Genomic DNA, 18,401 nt, shown 5'->3' on the forward strand with positions numbered 1-18,401 from the left:
GGGAAGCAGGCTTCCTGCTGAGCAGAGACCCCCCCCAATGCGGGACTTGATCCCAGTGGCCTGAGATCATGACCTGAGCTGAAGGCATCGGCTTAACCCACTGAGCCACCCAGGCGCCCCAAGACAGTTTAATTTTATTTATTTATTTATTTATTTATTTGATTTTTAGAAGATTTATTTATTTATTTATTTGAGAGAGAGACAGTGAGAGAGAGCATGAGCGAGGAGAAGGTCAGAGAGCGAAGCAGACTCCCCATGGAGCTGGGAGCCTGATGTGGGACTCGATCCCGGCACTCCGGGATCATGACCTGAGCCGAAGGCAGTCGTCCAACCAACTGAGCCACCCAGGCGTCCCAAGACAGTTTAATTTTAATTGAAACTTCCAGGATAAGCAAATAATTACTTATAGTTATAGTTAATGGATGATATGTTAACGAAATAGTAGGTCATAATGCAAAGTGATAATTATGTCATTTTTTTAAATAGGAAGAGATACCAATGTACTGGTATACATCAAAAGAAGATTAGCAATGTGTGCAAGAAAATTAGGAAGAATAAGAGAAGCAGTAAAAATAATGAGAGATGTAAGTAAGTTTGATGATTGGATGTTTGTATTTCTTCCTTCAAAAACTTGAAAATGTGTTTTAAGCTGCCAGTTATTTTAATGTAAAACCATTGTTTTTTAATTGGTAGCTTTTATAATAAGGTGTTTATTAATATACATATATTTCTAAGGGTTGAGTGTCCACAGTTTTGTTAAGAAACTAAAGAATTTCTACTTTAATGAATCAGATTCAGCTCTTTTGAGTTCCTTTACTATAATTTTAACCTTTTTCCCTTTTAATGTACAGTTGATGAAAGAATTTCCTCCTCTTACCATGTTGAACATCCATGAGAATCTCCTAGAATCACTTCTGGAATTACAGGCCTATGCAGATGTTCAGGCAGTCCTAGCAAAATATGATGGTGAGTGATAATTGACTTAGTTGATAGCATGGTTAAAATATTTTTTTCAATTATGTAATCATAAATGTGATCCTATTCTGGTATTTCCTTTATTTTTCTTTTTGCATTCTTTCAAGTCAGTATTTAGAATCCATGGATACAAGTTATAGTAAGTATCTTCTTTATCAGGACTTCTGGGAGCAAAAGTCTACAAGGAATAAATTTTCTTTAAAAATTTATTCATTTGTTGAGTGAAGGGCTTAGAATACAGTGGTGAACAAGAAGACATGGACTTAGTCCTTGGAGAAATTACAGTTTAGTAAAGGAACATACAGACAAAGACAAATGAACAATAGTTATATTGAAGCATAGTGTGTAAGGTGAGATAATTGGAAAAGTGTGGGGTGCTATGGACATGGGATGGTACCTCATTTGTTTTGGAGTGTCAGAGATAGTTAACAGAAGTTGCTTTATGGTATGTATAAAAAATTCAGAGTAACATTTTTACAATGCTTTTTGGTTACAAAGTATAATTTATTATTTCATATGAGGAGTATAATAATCTTGTGAGGTGGTAGGACAAGTTGTTTTACTCTTGTTAGTAAACAAGGAAACTGGAGTTAAAGAAGATAAGTTCTCCCAGCCAGTCAGTATGGCAAGCCAACACTTAAATCCAGCTATTCCATTTCTTTGTTTACTAGTCTTCCAATGGTAAGAAGTTGACGTATATTGGTTATTTTTATTATTATACTAAACAGTGCCAGTTAGCACAAATGGAGTTGGGAGAATTTTTAAGATGCATGCCAGTTCTCCTCATTTTGAGTGAGGCATCCCCTTTTAACCTCAAGATGGAAACATCCTAACTAGCATAATGTTTCTGGTCACATCTTTCACTGTAACATAGCATCTACAGGTCACATATTCACACTTGTTCTGTTGTCAGTTCCTAGCCATTAGTTTGGGAATCCCCATGATTTGGAAAGTTTGAAATGTGTCACACTTGGAAAGAGAAGTTTATTTTTTTAAACATCTGGAATTCTTACAAGTGCTTCACGATAGTGTAGGCTCATGGAGAAATTTGTGAGAAATTCTTTCCATATGTAACTTATCGGATGCGTGGCCTGCTTATGATACAGTGAACAAGCTTAGGAACCAAATACAAAAAATCAGATAGGATCTGATTTATTTAAAATAAAATAAAACTAACAACTTAGCTATGCTTCTGTGTTTTCAGTTGTTTTTATGATTCCCCAGGTTTTACCATTCTAGAATCCTGTAGAAGTTAAAAGCAAATTTATTTCTTTAGTTCTCAATTTGCTGGTATAACTCCAGGATCTAAAACTTCAAGAGGGTCCACTAATACTATTCTCCTGATAACATTATTTGGGGCGTTCTTTAAGAAAGGATTGGTATAATTAATTATATTTCCTGATTAATTTATTTTCTAAAAAAATCCTTTAAAACAATGTAGAAAATCAAAAACACTGGAAGAAGAAAAAATTAGAATCATCTGTTGTATTACCTGGATTTAACTCCTGTTAAATTTTTTTTTTTGAATCTCAGTTTTTCTCTGTGAATAGGTAGAGTTTTAAATAGTTCTATATCTATATATCTTTTTCCCTGAATACTTTTATTGTTAACAGATTATTGTAAACATTTGTTGAGTACTTTTCACTGTTGTTCCGAGGACTTTCATAGACAAAATTTAATTATAATGTAATATATATAATTATAATTAATTTTCTCTGCTAGAAAAGTATTATTTCTTTATTTTTAAGAAGAAAAAAAAACTGACATTAAAGGTTAAAGAAGTTGCTGCTAGTTCAGGGATGCATAGCTAGTAAATACTAGAATCAGGATTAAAACTCAGCTCTTCCAACTACATGTCTACCTGTTTCTACTACTATAGTGTATCTGTTGAATTTGTACCAGGAATTATTCTTATTAAAAATTATCTTAAGAAACTTTTTGTGATTCTTACCTAAGTTGAAAATTACAATTACAGATATAAGCCTTCCAAAGTCAGCAGCAATCTGTTACACAGCAGCACTATTGAAGACAAGGACTGTTTCAGATAAGTAAGTATTGAAAACTACAGTAATTTAGACTACTAAACTCAATACGGGTTTCCCCTGCTATCTGAAAGTTCACTTTATGCCATTTTCACTTTTACAAGATCCCTACACTAATACCTGTGTTTGCTAACTGAAAGAAATCTGAACAGGATGCTCACATTTATGAAATGGTAATTGCTTCTTCCCTTTATGCCATTCTAGCATAGGAAAGGTTTCTTAGGAACACTCTACTTGCAGATCACAGGGGAAACGTGTATTATGTTTTTCACCACTGACTTTAAATAATGTTTTTTTCTCCCTATTTCCTTTTGAATAACCCTTGATCTGATGGGACTTTGAGACTTCTTAACAGCGTAGTGGAAAGAGCACAGTTGTTGTTGTTGTTTAAGATTTTATTCATTTATTTGACAGACAGAGATCACAAGTAGGCAAAGAGGCAGGCAGAGAGAGAGAGGAGGAAGCAGGCTCCCCGCTAAGTAGAGAGCCTGACGTGGGGCTCGATCCCAGGACCCAAGATTATGACCTGAGCCGAAGGCAGAGGCTTTAACCCACTGAGCCATCCAGGCGCCCCAAGAGCACAGTTTTTAGAGCTAAATAAACCTGGATTCCAATTCAAAATCTCCTGCATACCAGCTGTGGAACTTTGGGCATGTTAATAAGTTTGAGTCTCTTTTTCTCTGTAAAATGAGAATAATAATACCATCACATGGTTGTGTGAGGATTGTGTGTGTTAAAATGCTTAAAACAATGCTAGAAAGTACATGGACTACATAGTAGCTATAATGATAATGATAAGGTGTATGGTAGGGAAATAGTTTCATGCTGTTCTGAGATTATAATTCTGAGTTATTCTGTTTCCCTTATCTTTTTGGCTGTCCTTAACGAATTTCTCTTTATTCCACAGATAAGATTTTCAGAAACCAAATGGCAACCATTTTCTTTCGCCTTAGATTACTATGCCTCAATACGGATTAGAAGGGAATATTCACAGTCTGTTTCCTCTCAGTGAAAATTTGATAAGAATGTACTTCTATTTCATTACATTCTCTGGATGTCCCTATGTAGCATTTCTTATTTTATCACCTTTCCCAGAATATGCCAATGGACTTCTCCTGAAGGCTTTCATTACTTAAATTTGAAGATTTCTATTTTTCACGTTGCCCTTCTTTATATGTTCAACCAAGGGTGTTACTTTCATGTTTACTATTTGGCTTTGGCTATCAACCAGAAACCCCTGCTTCAGGAAGTTAGATTATGATCAAAATTCATGGATTTTTATATTTATTTCTTCATTTTGTGGTTTTCTTACAGATTCTCTCCTGAAACAGCTTCCAGAAGAGGGCTAAGCACAGCAGAAATTAATGCTGTGGAAGCAATTCATAGAGCTGTGGAATTTAATCCTCATGTTCCAAAAGTGAGAAATTTTATGATGAAAATGCTACCTTTATTTGAGTTTATCAAATTCATGAAAGCATGTAGACCAAAGTTTGGGTGTCCATAATTTGAGTCAGAATTATTTTAGTCTGTTACATATTTTTTTAAGGATTCATTTATTTATTTGAGAGAGAAAGAACGTGCACGAGCATACACATTGGGGGGAGTGGCAGAGGGAGAGGGAGAGAGAGCCCCAAGCCAACTCCACACTGAATGCGGAATGTGAGGCAGGGCTTGTTCTCATGACCCTGAGATCACAACCTGAGCTGAAACCAAGAGTTGGATGCTCAACCGACAGTACCACCCAGGTGCCCCAAGTCTATTATATTTTGATACTGACTGTAAAGAGGATCTTAAAGGTATTCAATGAGGTGAATAGGAGCAGTCGTTCACTGTAGGCTTTGTAATTGCTGTCAAAACAAAATTTGAAATGTGTTCATTTGGCAGTTCCTTTTACTTTAGTTACAGAGAAGAAATAAAATGGCATGGTCTTAATAGAAGATCATTCATTTTTCAGATCATTACATCAAATTTCCTGTTACTATAAAGGCTTTTTACATCTAAACAGATGCTTGGGTTTGAAACTAGGGCTAGATAGACAAAGACTGAAGACAAATAGATTAAAATAATCAATGATAGAAAACAGATGTGGAAATTCGCAGAAACACTGCCAAGTTTATGTTTATTTAGTCCCAGATGAAACTGTACCCATCTCATTTGTCTTTATATTGTACACATTGCAGACCACAGATTATTGGTTAATCTTTGTGTCTTGTCACCCAAGATTAAGTTTTGGGTTTTTAAAAGTAATGCTCCGTGTTAGAAAGTATAGAATCTTCAGAAATAGGTGCCTTTATTACTGAATGTAATATAACTATTGATTCCAGTGTAATGTGCGTTAATGGAATTTGGAAGCAAGTAAACATGAAAGAGATTAATCTCTAAAAGATAATCTCAAAGAAGTGGAAGTTGTAAGTCTGTTAGTACTCTAACAATATAGATAGAATCAAGAAAATTACTGCAATCTAAGGATGACAGTCAACAAATATTCATACCATTCTCTTACTAAGTGACACCAGTCCCATAAATTTAAATAATTTTATTATGAATTGTATTACATGTATAGCAAAGTATAAAAAGCATCGTAGTGATTTATTATAAAGTAAATGAGTGGAAACTACCACTGAGGTCAAGAAGCAACAGTGTCAGTCCCCAGAAGCCCATCTGCCTGCCCTTTCCCAGTTACACCTTTTTCCTCCTGCCTAAAGGTAATCACTATTCTGACATTAACTATGTTCATTTTCTTTTTTTCCTATATTTTTGGTCTATACTTTTCATTGTTGGCTTTATAAGATAAGTTAAGGAGTGGCTTTCCCTTTTTAAATTCTCTGGTATAATTTGTGTAAAATTAGAATTATTTCTGCCTTGAATGACCGGTAGAATTTGCTGATAAAGCTATCTGATTCTGCAGTTTTCTCTATTTCTTTATCGAATTTTTGTTTTTTTAAGTAATCTCTACACCCAGTGTGGGCTCAAACTTAGAACCCCAAGATCAAGAGTCACATATTCTACCCACTGAGCTAGCCAGGCACCCCTAATTCTGTTTCCTTTGTGAAAAGTATTTTCACTACAAATTTTATTTCATTAGTTTAATAGGTTAATTACAAGTTTAGTTTCTTTAGCCATTCCATAACTCCAAATTTCTTCTTGTGTTGGTTTTTGTAAAGTTACATTTTCTAGGAATTTATTTTATCAAAATTTTGAAATTTATTGGCACAAAGATTTCATAAAATTCTTATCTTATTAATGTTTGCAGGATCAGTTGTGATATCCACTGTTTAGATCCTAACACTAGTTACCTTTTTAATTTTCCTTACCAGATTCCCCAAAAATCTAGCAGTTTTACTATTCTTTGCAAAGAACCCAGCTCTGGCTTTGTCAATCCACTCTACTATTTGTTTCCTGGTTCATTCATTTCTGCTCTTTATGGCCTTTCTTCAACTTCCTTTGGCTCTATTTTATTATTTTTTTATTTCCTGTATCTTTTTGTATAGGTACTTAAATTAACACATTATTTTTCTACCTTTCTTCTTTCTAATATAGTTGTTCAAGTCTGTAAACCTCTAAGTACAGTGTTAATTGCATTGGATAGCAATATTTCTTGTTTAATTTAATTCAACATATTTTCTAATTTCCATCTTGATTTCCTCTTTGGTTTAGAGATACATTTATTCCATTTAGCTATTTCTTAATTTCCAAGCATGCGGAGATTATCTTTTTATCAGTGATTTCTGCATAATTGTATTATGGCCAGTGAACATACTCTGTGTGATTTCACTCCTTTGAAACATTTTTCAATTCTTGAATTTTTGTTTATTTTTCACATCTCCTGTGTTATTTATAGTTTGTAATTCTCTGCCAAAATTTAAAGTACACTCTTTTATGTCTTTGAAAATAGTTTAAAGTAATTATCTTAAAGTTTTCCTCTGATAATCCACATATCTGGAACTTCTGTGTCTGTTTCCATAATGTGTTTTTTTCTGCTACATTTTTTCTTCTTGTCTTCTCTTCTTTCTCTTATGCCTGATTTTCTTTGACTATGTACCCGCTATTTTATTGGAAAAAATTGTAGAAATAACTTGGAACCTCAGATAATAGTATCTTCTTTCGGAGAGATTTTCTTTGCTCTTAGATGCCTAGAAGCAGCAGCCAGCAACACAGAATCACCTTAATTCAATTTGAGGGATTGATATTTTCTGATCTCCCCAGATGACTAGAAATTGGGCTAAAATCTGTGAAAGTTTGGTTTTTATTTCTGGCTTACCCTTATGCCTAGGATGCAGCCTTTCTGGGTCTCAACTCAATCCTGAGGATTTTACCAAGGCTCTCGTGCTTAACACACGGTGAACTCCTGACTTTTGTTCCTTTAGTCTTATAAAACTGGCAAAAAGGTTGAACAGCTTTTTAACCATCTTGTCCAGAATTGGCAAATGTCTCTATGGTATAAGAAGACCCAAATGTGGCTTACTTCTCTTGTTGCTGCCTTCTTTGGAGTGTTTGTTAATTCTCTGATGTATTTGATTATGTTTTAAAAAATATTTTGTTGTCTGAGAGGGTTGATCTGAATTGTCCAGTCTTCAATTACTGGAAGCAGAGGTTTGAAAATCCTTTTATATGAAATGCTCTGCTCTCTCATGCTGCAGAGTGATTACAAGAAAGGATTCTGTGGCTACACTGCCTAGGTTTGAATTCTGGCTCCACTACTTCCTAGCTGTATGACCTTGGACAAGTTCTCTGGACTTGAGTGACCTCATGTGTAAAAAGGGGCTAATATCTCTTATCCCTTAGAGTTGTTATTAAGATTAAGTGAGTTCGTATCTTTAAAGTGCTTAGAAGAATACAGTAAACATTTCAGAAATGATTTTTGTTATTATTATTATTCAGGATGGGATAGAAATCTATTCCTTGTGAGAGGATAAGCGGCAGTTATTAATTGGAACTATTCATATTAAATACATTGCTAAGGTGTCTAAAATTTTTATTTAATTTCCACTGAAAATAACAAAATCTGCACCCTATAGTTGTGGATTTGTTTTCTGCTTCAAAAATGCTTTCATGCAAAATATATTCTAAGTGGTAACAATTTTTTTTTTTTTTAAGATTTTGTTTATTTATTTGACAGAGGGAGAGAGGGAGAAAAAGAGAGCAAGTGGGGGAACAGCAGTGGGAGAGGGAGAAGCAGGGTCCAAGTTGAGCAGGAAGCCCAATATGGGGCTCAATCCCAGAACCCTGGGATCATGACCTGAGCGAAAGGCAGTCACTTAACCACTGAGCCACCCAGGCACCCCAGCAGTAACAATTCTGATAATGTGCATTGTGCATTGGTCTTCAAAACTACTGCTGGAGGCACTTGGGTAGAGGGAGGGTGGTAGAAATTCCAGACATTTAAATTAAATTAAATTAAATTGTTGGATAGATAAAATATATAAATCTCCAGATTGAATCTGCTCTAGATAATCTATAATGCTTTTAGGGATTCTTAAAAAATTTAAACACACACGAGAAGTTAAAGAAGACCCAAATAAATGGAGACATATGAATCATGTATGTGGCTCAGTATTGTTAAGACCACAGTTCTCCCCAAACTGATCTGTGATTCAGTCTAATTCCTATTAAAATTCTATTAGCCTTGTTTTTAGAAATTATAAGCTCATCCTAAAATTGATACGAAAATGCAGAGGACATAGAATAGCCAAAACAATTTTGAGAAAGAAGAACAAAATTAGAAGTTACGTAGCTTTCCCAATTTCAATGCCTTTTTAAACTATAGAAGTTAAAATAATATCAATAATATATATTAAAAATATAGAGCAATAGAAGACAATAAAGAATCCTGATATAAACTCACCTAGTGATGATCAGTCGAATTTCAACAAGAGTTCCAAGGCAATTCAATGGGAAAGTACAGTCTTTTTTATGGGGCTGGAAAAAAATGGTGCTGGAACAATCAGGTATCTATTTGGAGAAGAAGGGAAAAAAAGAGAAAAAAGAATTGAGACCCTTCCTTCACACCATTTACAAAAATGAACTCACTATGGAACATAGATCTAAATGTAAGAGGTAAAATTGTACAACTGAGAGAAGGAAACAGAAGAAAATCTTTGTGTCCTCAGGTTAGGCAAAGATTTCTTCAAAAGCATGATCCATTAAAAAAAAATGGATGAATTGGACTCCTTAAAGCATTTGCTCCTTAAAAGACATCATTAAGAAAATGGAAAACCAAAGTCTAGGGAAAAATATTTGGAAGTCATATACTGTTAAATTCCATATCCAGAACTTATAAAGAACTCTTTGAACTCAATAATAAGAGGACAAATAAATTAATTAAAAAGTAATTAGTAAAGGATTGAATAGTCACTTCACCAAAGAAGATATATGAATAGGTAATAAACACATGAGAAGATAGCATCATTGGTCATTGGGGAAATACAAATTAAAAGTACAATATGATACTGCTTTATGCCACTCAAATGGCAATACTCACAAAGACTGACAAAATCAAGTGTTGGCAAGAATGTGGAGAAACTGCATATATTGCAGTATGGCTACTCTGGAAACAATTTTGCAGTTAAACATATGCTTGCCATACGACCCATCAATTTTAGTCCTAGATACCTACCCAAGAGCAATAAAAACATATGTCCATACGGAGATTTGTATGCAAGTGTTTATAATAGTATTATTCACAATAGCCAAAAACTTGGAAACAGGTGAGTGAACTAAAAAGGAACAAGCTATAAGTACTTGTAACAACTTAGATGGACCTCAAATACTTTATGCTGAGTGACAAAAGACAACATGTTATATGATTTCATTAATATGAAATTTCTTGAGCAGGGAAAAATATAGACGTAAAAAGCAGATCAGTGGTTCCCTGGAGCTGGGGGTGGGAGTATGGACTGACTGCAGACTGACATGAGGGAACTTTTTGTGGTGATGGTTGCACAACTGTATAGATTCCCTAAAAATCATTGAACCAAATACTTACAATGGTGAATTTTGTGATATGAAATACATATCTCAGTAAAACTATAATATATAATTTAATATAAGTACATATTTAACTAGCATATAGTATGCATATACTTTAACATTTTTGCATCATTTCTATTTGTAGGTAGAAATTTAAGTATTTTTCCTCCAACTGAACATCAAAGCCAGTTCAACTCTATCAAAATATCCAGCTAAGTAGAATGGTGCTATAAGCTTGCAGTATAGTTTGTGGATACACACTTTAGGCTGGGTATTTTCAAACAGGATAACTAGTAAGGTATTTTGGAGAAATTTTAAGCTCCAACAACTTGGATAATATCCCACCTAAGTAACATTGGTGTTACATGAACTGGGAGAACTCTGGTTTGTAAGACTATTTTTGCTAGGGTTTTACAAGTGATGAAATATGTACTGATTCAGATCCCCCTCCACCAGTGTTGTTCTCTGTCCCTGCCTTTCAGCTGGAGCCAAGCAAACATGAAGGGCTTTAGGAGTTTTCCTCCTCAGACTTCAACTGTGGGTTGTGATAACTTATTTAACCTAACAGACAGTGGCCTTTGCATACATACATGCATACATACATATATAAACGTAACCACTTATTCTTAAAAATGTATTAAGCAAATTTGTCAAATGTTGTATGATTCTTACCAGTAAAATGACAAAGGATAAAGCTGTTTTAGCAGGAAATATTTTTTGGCAACTTTCCACATAACTACAACAGAAATGGCTGTAGGTCTAGAGCAGTGCAATTTATTAAAGCTGGAAACTATTAGAAGCACAATAGAGAAAGATCACATAAATCTCTTCAGGCTATGAATTTGCTTTAGATATTTCATTAATATTGATTGTACAGATTTTTTTAATCTACTGAATGAGTTTCAGTGTACAGTAACTATGATAGTAATAGCAAAAAATTAGAACAGCATGTTTTCATGGGTTTTGACTTGTTCTTCATTACCTAGCTATGGCTTTGGTTCAAAATTTTTTTAGTCACCAGACAAGAAAAAAATTGTGCATCTTTCAGCAACTATAGAAATAGGTTCTTTTATAAGAGTAGAATATGTTTCATACCTTCTAAGTATTCATAGCATCCTGTTTCAGTCATTCTAGTGTCTCATATCCTTTATTATCCAACCATCAAAAGTTTTATAGAACTTATCTTTTTTTTTTAAGATTTTATTTATGTATTTGAGAGAGAGAGAGTGAGAGAGAGCATGAGAGGAGAGAAGGTCAGAGGAAGAAGCACACTTCCCATGGACCAGGGAACCTGAGGCGGGACTCGATCCCAGGACTCCAGGATCATGACCTGAGCCGAAGGCAGTTGCCCAACCAACTGGGCCACCCGGGTGCCTGAAGTTTTCCTTTTTATTTTTTTTATTTGAGATAATTCACACGCCATAAAATTCACCCTTTTAAAAAGTACACAATTCCATGGTTTTTAGAATATTCATAAGTCTCTACAGTCATCACTATCTAATACTAGAACATTTTCATTGTCCCAGACTGAAACCCTTTACCTATTAATAGTCACTCCCCATTCTTTTCTTCCCTAATCTCTGGCATCCACTAATCATACTTTCTGTCTCTGTGGATTTGGAATCATAGAATATGTGGCCTTTTCTGTCTGACTTGTTTCAGTTAGGATAATGTGGCATTATCAATACTTCATTCCTTTTTATGGCTGAGTAATATTCCATTGTATGGATATACTGCATTTTATTTATTCATCCATTGATGGCCATTTGGGTTGGTCCCACTCACTCTTTGGCTATTTTGAATAATATTGCAATGAATATTCATGTACACATTTTTGTGTGAACATGCAATTTCACTTCTTGTCTATAAACCTAGGAGCAGAATTGTTGGATCATATGGTAATTCCATGTCTAACTTTTTTTTTTTAAGATTTTATTTATTTATTTGACAGTCAGAGATCACAAGCAGGCAGAGAGAGATCGGAGGAAGCAGGCTCCCTGCTGAGCAGAGAGCCCAATGTGGGGCTTGATCCCAGAACCCTGGGATCATGACGTGAGCTGAAGGCAGAGGCTTTAACCCACTGAACCACACAGGCACCCCTAAAAGATTTTATTTATTTGACAGAGATCAGAAGTAGACAGAGGCAGGTGGGGGGCGGGGGCGGGCGGTGGGAAGCAGGCTCCCTGCTGAGCAGAGAGCCTGATTCATGGCTTGGTCCCAGGACTCTGAGACCATGACCTGAGCCGAAGGCAGAGGCTTAACCCACTCAGCCACCCAGGTGCCCCCACCCCCCCGCCAATGTTTAACTTTTTGAGAGACTTCCAAACTGTTTTCCAAAATGGCTGTGCTGTTATTTGTGAGGGTTTCAACTTCTGTACACCCATGACAACACTTGTTATTGTTTGTCTTTTCATTATAGTTATTCTAGTAGTTGTGAACAGTGTCTTGTGATTTTGGTTTGCATTTCCTTAATGACTAATGATGTCAAACATCTATCTTTTAATGTGCTTTTGGCCATTTGTATAACTTCTTTTGATAAATGCTTATTCAAATTCTTTGAACACTTTTAAATTTGTCTTTTTATCATAGAAGGTATTTTTTTTTAAAGATTTATTTATTTATTTATTTGGCAGACAGAGGTCTCAAGTAGGCAGAGAGGCAGGCAGAGACAGAGAGAGGGAAGCAGGCTCCCTGCTGAGCAGAGACCCCCCCCCCCCCCCCGCCAATGCGGGGCTCGATCCCAGGACTCCGGGATCACGACTTGAGCCAAAGACAGAGGCTTTAACCCACTGAGCCACCCAGGCGCCCCTCAAAGAAGGTATTCTTTAACATTATTCTAAGCTATTTATTCTAAGCTATTTATACTCTTGATTAATATGGTCCAAAACCACTGTGAATCTCCATAGTTGAAAATACCACTATAATATAACTTCACCCCTGAAATGTAAACATGAGGATAGATCATGAACCTTGCTTAGATGTGAATGCTGAAGAGTCAGGATTATTCTTTACATAACTAATTTCAACTAAATTCAACTAAATTCAAACTAATTTGAATTAGTTAATATCCTGAAGACAGTTTACTTGAGTCTGGCAAGAGAAGCTCTTGAGGGAATAAAGTAGAACATTTAAAAACAAAATAACAACTTGAGAATATGGTATCTGTAGCTTTTAAAAATTATTATTTATTTTACCGCGCCCCCAAAAAAGCTGTTTTGTGTTGCCAAGAAACCAGATCATGCCTGGAGGTTTCTTTAAAGTATAAGGGGGATTTTAAAAATAAATTGATACAGAAAGGGAAAAATCCATTCTGATTGATCAAGGAATTGAAGCATGTAGGATGTTCTGAGTCCCATCCACTAACAGAAGATACCAGCTCTTTAGCATCAAGCATACGTTTAATTGGCCAAACTATCTATATTATAGTAGCATATATGAAGGATAAAAGAGGGAAACACGCACTTGATTGAGACTTAGTGGCATGGCAGGAATCAAAGGAGAAATGGGAAGTGGTGTTGAAGTCTCTGACCCAAACTTAGAGCACAGAAAGGCACTTTGCCTTTCTGTTGTATTACACTGTGGCCTAGGTGGAAGAATGGATATATAAAATGCTTATCTCTTGAGTTACTGCTCTGTAGGATGATGTGGAAAGGAGTTTTCCAGTGGCAGATGCCCTCTCTAGTCTCCCTTCCTTTTCTTTTCAATATAAGATCACTTTCACTTTGCTCCTGAGGCTGCCATGAGTATTATGTTCTCTTTTAATTTTTTCATATGGCATTTCTGTTTACTTTCTGGGAACAGTCTTTAGTCTCCCCACTTAATACACATCCATGTGGACTCTTTGCATTCAGCCTGCCTGTCCAATCTCATAGAATGTGCACTGAGAAAACTAATTGCAGAGATAAATTGGTTCTTGATGTGCATGACTGATCAAGAGCAAAGTACCTTAATTTCAGATGCCTTCAGAGAGCTTTTTCTTTAACCTCTCCTTTTAAGAGGAAGATTATAAAGTATTATCATTACTTCAGGTCAGAATTATATTGCTTTTGGTCAAAAGCTGTTGTAAGATTTACAAAGTAATAGAAACAAGCAATCTAAAGATAAATTATGAAGATCAAAGCAATTCAAAATTAAAGTGAATCTGAGTGTAAGCGTAGGTATGGCTTTAGAGTAAAAAAGACCTCAGACCATACATTATTTGTCTTTTTTTAACTATAACTTCTAAAAGAGCTTCAATTTTTTTTTAAATTTTTAAGGAAAAGACTTGAGTAGTCATTTGAGTATGTTGTCCATAGTTGGATACAAATTGTTCCAACAATTTCAGTTCTGTTCCAAATATAACAGTAGAGTGATTTGGAGGTAATACAGAAGGAAGGTCCTACAGCATATAGTAGGTACGAACCTTCAACTATATTTTATTTGCTGATAATTTCCATACCTGTATTTTTTAACTGGCTTCCTCCCTTGTCTATAGACTTGTATTTTTATCTACTCATGGTAATTTTACCTGGGTATCTGTTAGGTACCTCAGTCACTTCAATGTGTCTCAAACTGAAATTTTTAATTAATTAATTAAGTAATTTTTATTTATTTGACAGAGGGAGACACAGCAAGAGAGGGAACACCAACAGGGAGAGTAGGAGAGGGAGAAGCAGGCTTCCCGCTGGGCAGGGATCCTGAAGCGGGGCTTGATCCCTGGACCCTGAGATCATGACCTGAGCTGAAAGCAGATGCCCAACAACTGAGCAATCCAGGTGCCCCTCAGACTGAATATTTTTAAAATATTTTATTTATTTATTTGAGAGAGAGAGACAAGCAGGCAGAGGAGCAGAGGGAGAGAGACAAGCAGATCCACTATTGAGCACAGAGCCCATTAGGGGGCTCAGTCTCATGACCCTGAGATCATGACCTGAACCAGGATCAAGAGTCAGATGCTTAACCAACTGAGCCACCCAGGTGCCCCTCAAACTGAATTTTTAAAATCTTATTTTTAAGTGTCTTCCCCAATTTACCTGTCCTTCCTTATTTGTGTATTTTGATTTATGGCTTTGTTAACATCTTCTCATCATTAATCTTTACTTCTGCCCTTCCCAGACTGCCAGCTCATAACCTTTGAATTGTCTTTCGGATCTAGCCATCTACTGCCTCCCCTCTGTTACTGACCCAGTATATGCCCTCACCACCTGCTCTTTAAAAAATTCTCATTATCATTGTAAAAGTAATGAATGCTTCTTAAAAAAAGAAATCAAAACCTTCAGAAGTTTATAAAATAAAAAATCCAATTCTTTCTCTCCCAATTCTGCTTCTCTCACGCAATCACTGTGTCTGTTTGGTTTGTATTATTGCCAGACACTTTCTATGCATTTCTAAACATATAGGTAAAGATGTGGAAATAATCTCAAATACTTTCCATCTTTTGCTTGGATAATTAAAACATCTTTCTCAGTAGTCTCCCTAATCCCATCTCCACACTGGCCATTAACAGAGTTGTCTACCTAAATAGCAAAGTTACTCTGCTTAAAGAGCTCTCCTTGTTCCCTATCACCTATCTGATCCGGACCAACCCCTTAGTATTGCATATATAGAAACCCTTCACAGTCTGGGCCTGGCATCTGTCTCCAGCCTTACTTCTTGCCACTTCTGCTTTGTTCGTTATCTCATTATTCCCTGGATTGGTCACGCCTCATCATGTCTCCCTACCTTTGCACATATGCCTACTCTCTTCTCTACATGGCAAGTTTCTACGCATTCTTCAGGATCCTGCTCATCTGTTGCCTGTTCTGCTGAGGTGTCTTTATGTCTTTACCATTTTTCTCAAAGCAGAGATAATGACTTTCTTCTCCATTCCTCCAATGCCTTAATCATATCTTAGGTTTGGTTTGGTTTGGTTTTTGGTCTGTTTATATGTCTCTTCCTTAGTTCCCTAAAAAAGCAGAACTCTTGCTTTACATATCATTTTGTGTCTGCAACTCTGCTTGCACAGAACAGGCATTTAGTAAATGTTTGGTAAACAGACATGTCTGTACTTTAGACTTATTTTGCTATAAAGACCTAAGTAAACAAAGTAAAATTTTAGATCCCATCACTTTTTGGAATTTTGAAGCCATTTTGCTTAATTTATGAGTTTTTCTTAATGTTATTATTTTTGGCCTTTTAAGAATGGTAGTACAATTTCGGCATGGCCTTATTTCTTATAAAATAACTCAGCCTTTAATGGAATACTATGTAACAACTAAAAATAATGAGCTAGATCTCCATAGAAATAAGAAGAGATGTACAAGATATACTGTGAAGTAAAAAGTGAGTTACATAAAAGTTTGATCCAATTTTTAAGGATCTTATGTGTAAAGAAATCAAGACAAATATAAGTTAGATTATCCTTTTTTCTTTATTTTTTATTCTCCAAACTTTTTATTAAAACATTTATTTATTTTATTTTAGAGAGAGAGCGAGAGCACGAGAGCATGAGCAGGGGTAGGGGCAGAGGGAGTGATAGACCCTAAAGCAGACTCCAAGCTGAGTGTCGAGCCCAAGGTGGGGCGGCTCAGTCTCGCAAACCTGAGATCATGACCAGAGCTGAAACCAAGAGTCCGATGCTCAACTGACTGACCCACGTAGGTGCTCTTATTCTCCAATCTTTTAATATAGTATTTCTACTGTATAATTCTGCACTGTTTAAATTTTTGTACATTAAGCATGTACTTTCAGAAGCAGAAAAAAAAACCCCACCAAACCAACCACTCTTTAGTTTTCAACCTTTCGTATTCGTAGTCTAGATAGCAGAAGTTTGTTTTGTTTTGTTTTTAGTTTGCCCAGAGAGTTAAAAAATATCCTTAAGTAAAAACTGAAATATAAACATGAGTCTGAAGATGTTTTAGCTATATATATCAGGTCAGGTCCGTTAGGAAGTGTTTAAGTGTCTACTGTGTGAGTGTAGCGTGCCAGGTGCTGTAGTAGAATTTGAAGGATGTGGTTTCTCTTGTGTAGTAACTTACAGCTTATGCTGAGTAGAAGAAATTCCTGAGTAGCAGTTTGTGAAGGAGATAAAATAAGTTATGGTCATATAATTACCTATTTTAAAGATATTTTCTCTAAATTGAAAAATTTCCCTTATATTTTGAGGATGAAGCTTTACTTCAGTGTTTTATTAGGAACTGAAACATAAGAATTATTTTGTTATAAAGTCAGATTGGAAAGGACATTTGCTTGTATGTAAGACATGATGAAAAAATAAGCATAAGAAAGATTTTTTTTTAGTGATTAAATGGCAAACATTTTAAAATATAAACCCGTGAAGTCAGTTCCTAATAAAGATGCCATGTGTTTGACTACTATCTGAATTGTCACTCAGATCATTAAACAGTGAAAATACAGATTTATAGTTGCTGTACAAAAAGGATTTTCTTGACATACTTAGTTGATATTTTCTCTAAGTTTGACTGAATAATTGTTAACTGAATATCTTTGGCTTACCATTTGCTACCAAGGTAGGTTTGGTTTAAAGTTTCAGGATTCTAAAACTCATTGAAAATCGTTTGGGATATTTTGTCTCCTCTACCTGTAGAATGAAGCAGAATTTTAATAGAAAGGACTTGGTTTATGTATTTAAACAGTTTTCTTCTGAAAATGAGATACTCTTTTTATGATAGAGATTCCATTGTGATTGCAGCTTTTTTCTTTTTCTTTTTCTTTCTTTTTTTTTTTTCTTCCTACTGAAGAAGCTCTTAGTGCACTTGCTAAGAACATAAGGAGTCATGTCAGAGGTCAGCTATTTGAGTCCATTTTCCCACAGTTGCCTGGTGCGAGTGATCTTTTACTGTGTCTTAAAAAAATGGGCAAGGATTAGAGAGGATTAGAAAGAATATTACCCTCCCGAACATAGGCCCAAGGCACTAAGGGGAGAGAACCCAACCAGGCAGCAAATGGGCTTTGCTTGACCAGGACACAACCTCTGCTGCATTCCTTTAAGAAACTGAATGGGAAATGTTAAGTCCCCAAACTGGATTAGTAAATAATCTCATAGCTTGTGACATCTGCTAAAATAAATTGATGAGTAGACTGCATTCTTACTTTTTGAGGAGAGAGCCAGAGACATCAAGATTAACTATTCTTTTTTTTTTTCCCCAGCTTTATTGAGGTATAGGAGTAAGAGTAATTAAAGATGAGCGTTAAACTCAGTGAGTGCTGGAAAGGCACATTTCATAAAAAAAGAAAAAATTATTTTAGCTCTATTAATACAGTGCGTACATATATATTGACTAATAAACTAAAGTTCAATTTTGAAACCACTACACCCTTTTGTTTCTTCCTGCTTATAGCAGTTTTACAAAGTGTCAGAAATTTCAGCTCAAATTTATGTCATTTTTCTCCTTAGTTTGTGTAACCTGAGGAATTTAGGATTTAAAGTTTGAGAAT

At 35.4% G+C, this 18,401-nt stretch overlaps 1 protein-coding gene across 6 annotated transcripts in view; it reads left to right on the forward strand.

Moving 5' to 3' along the window:
- The window catches only part of ST7L (suppression of tumorigenicity 7 like), a 118,400-nt gene that overhangs the window by 27,430 nt on the left and 72,569 nt on the right, over window positions 1–18,401 (forward strand). For all 6 annotated transcript variants that reach the window (XM_032301632.1, XM_032301630.1, XM_032301631.1 and 3 more), the window contains 4 exons: window positions 487–584; window positions 852–966; window positions 2,951–3,023; window positions 4,332–4,434. In XM_032301632.1, the coding sequence (XP_032157523.1) occupies window positions 487–584; window positions 852–966; window positions 2,951–3,023; window positions 4,332–4,434 (389 nt within the window). The remainder of the gene's footprint in view (window positions 1–486; window positions 585–851; window positions 967–2,950; window positions 3,024–4,331; window positions 4,435–18,401) is intronic.

Source organism: Mustela erminea, chromosome 10, assembly GCF_009829155.1.
Source record: "Mustela erminea isolate mMusErm1 chromosome 10, mMusErm1.Pri, whole genome shotgun sequence".
In the NCBI taxonomy this organism is placed as follows: domain Eukaryota; kingdom Metazoa; phylum Chordata; class Mammalia; order Carnivora; family Mustelidae; genus Mustela; species Mustela erminea.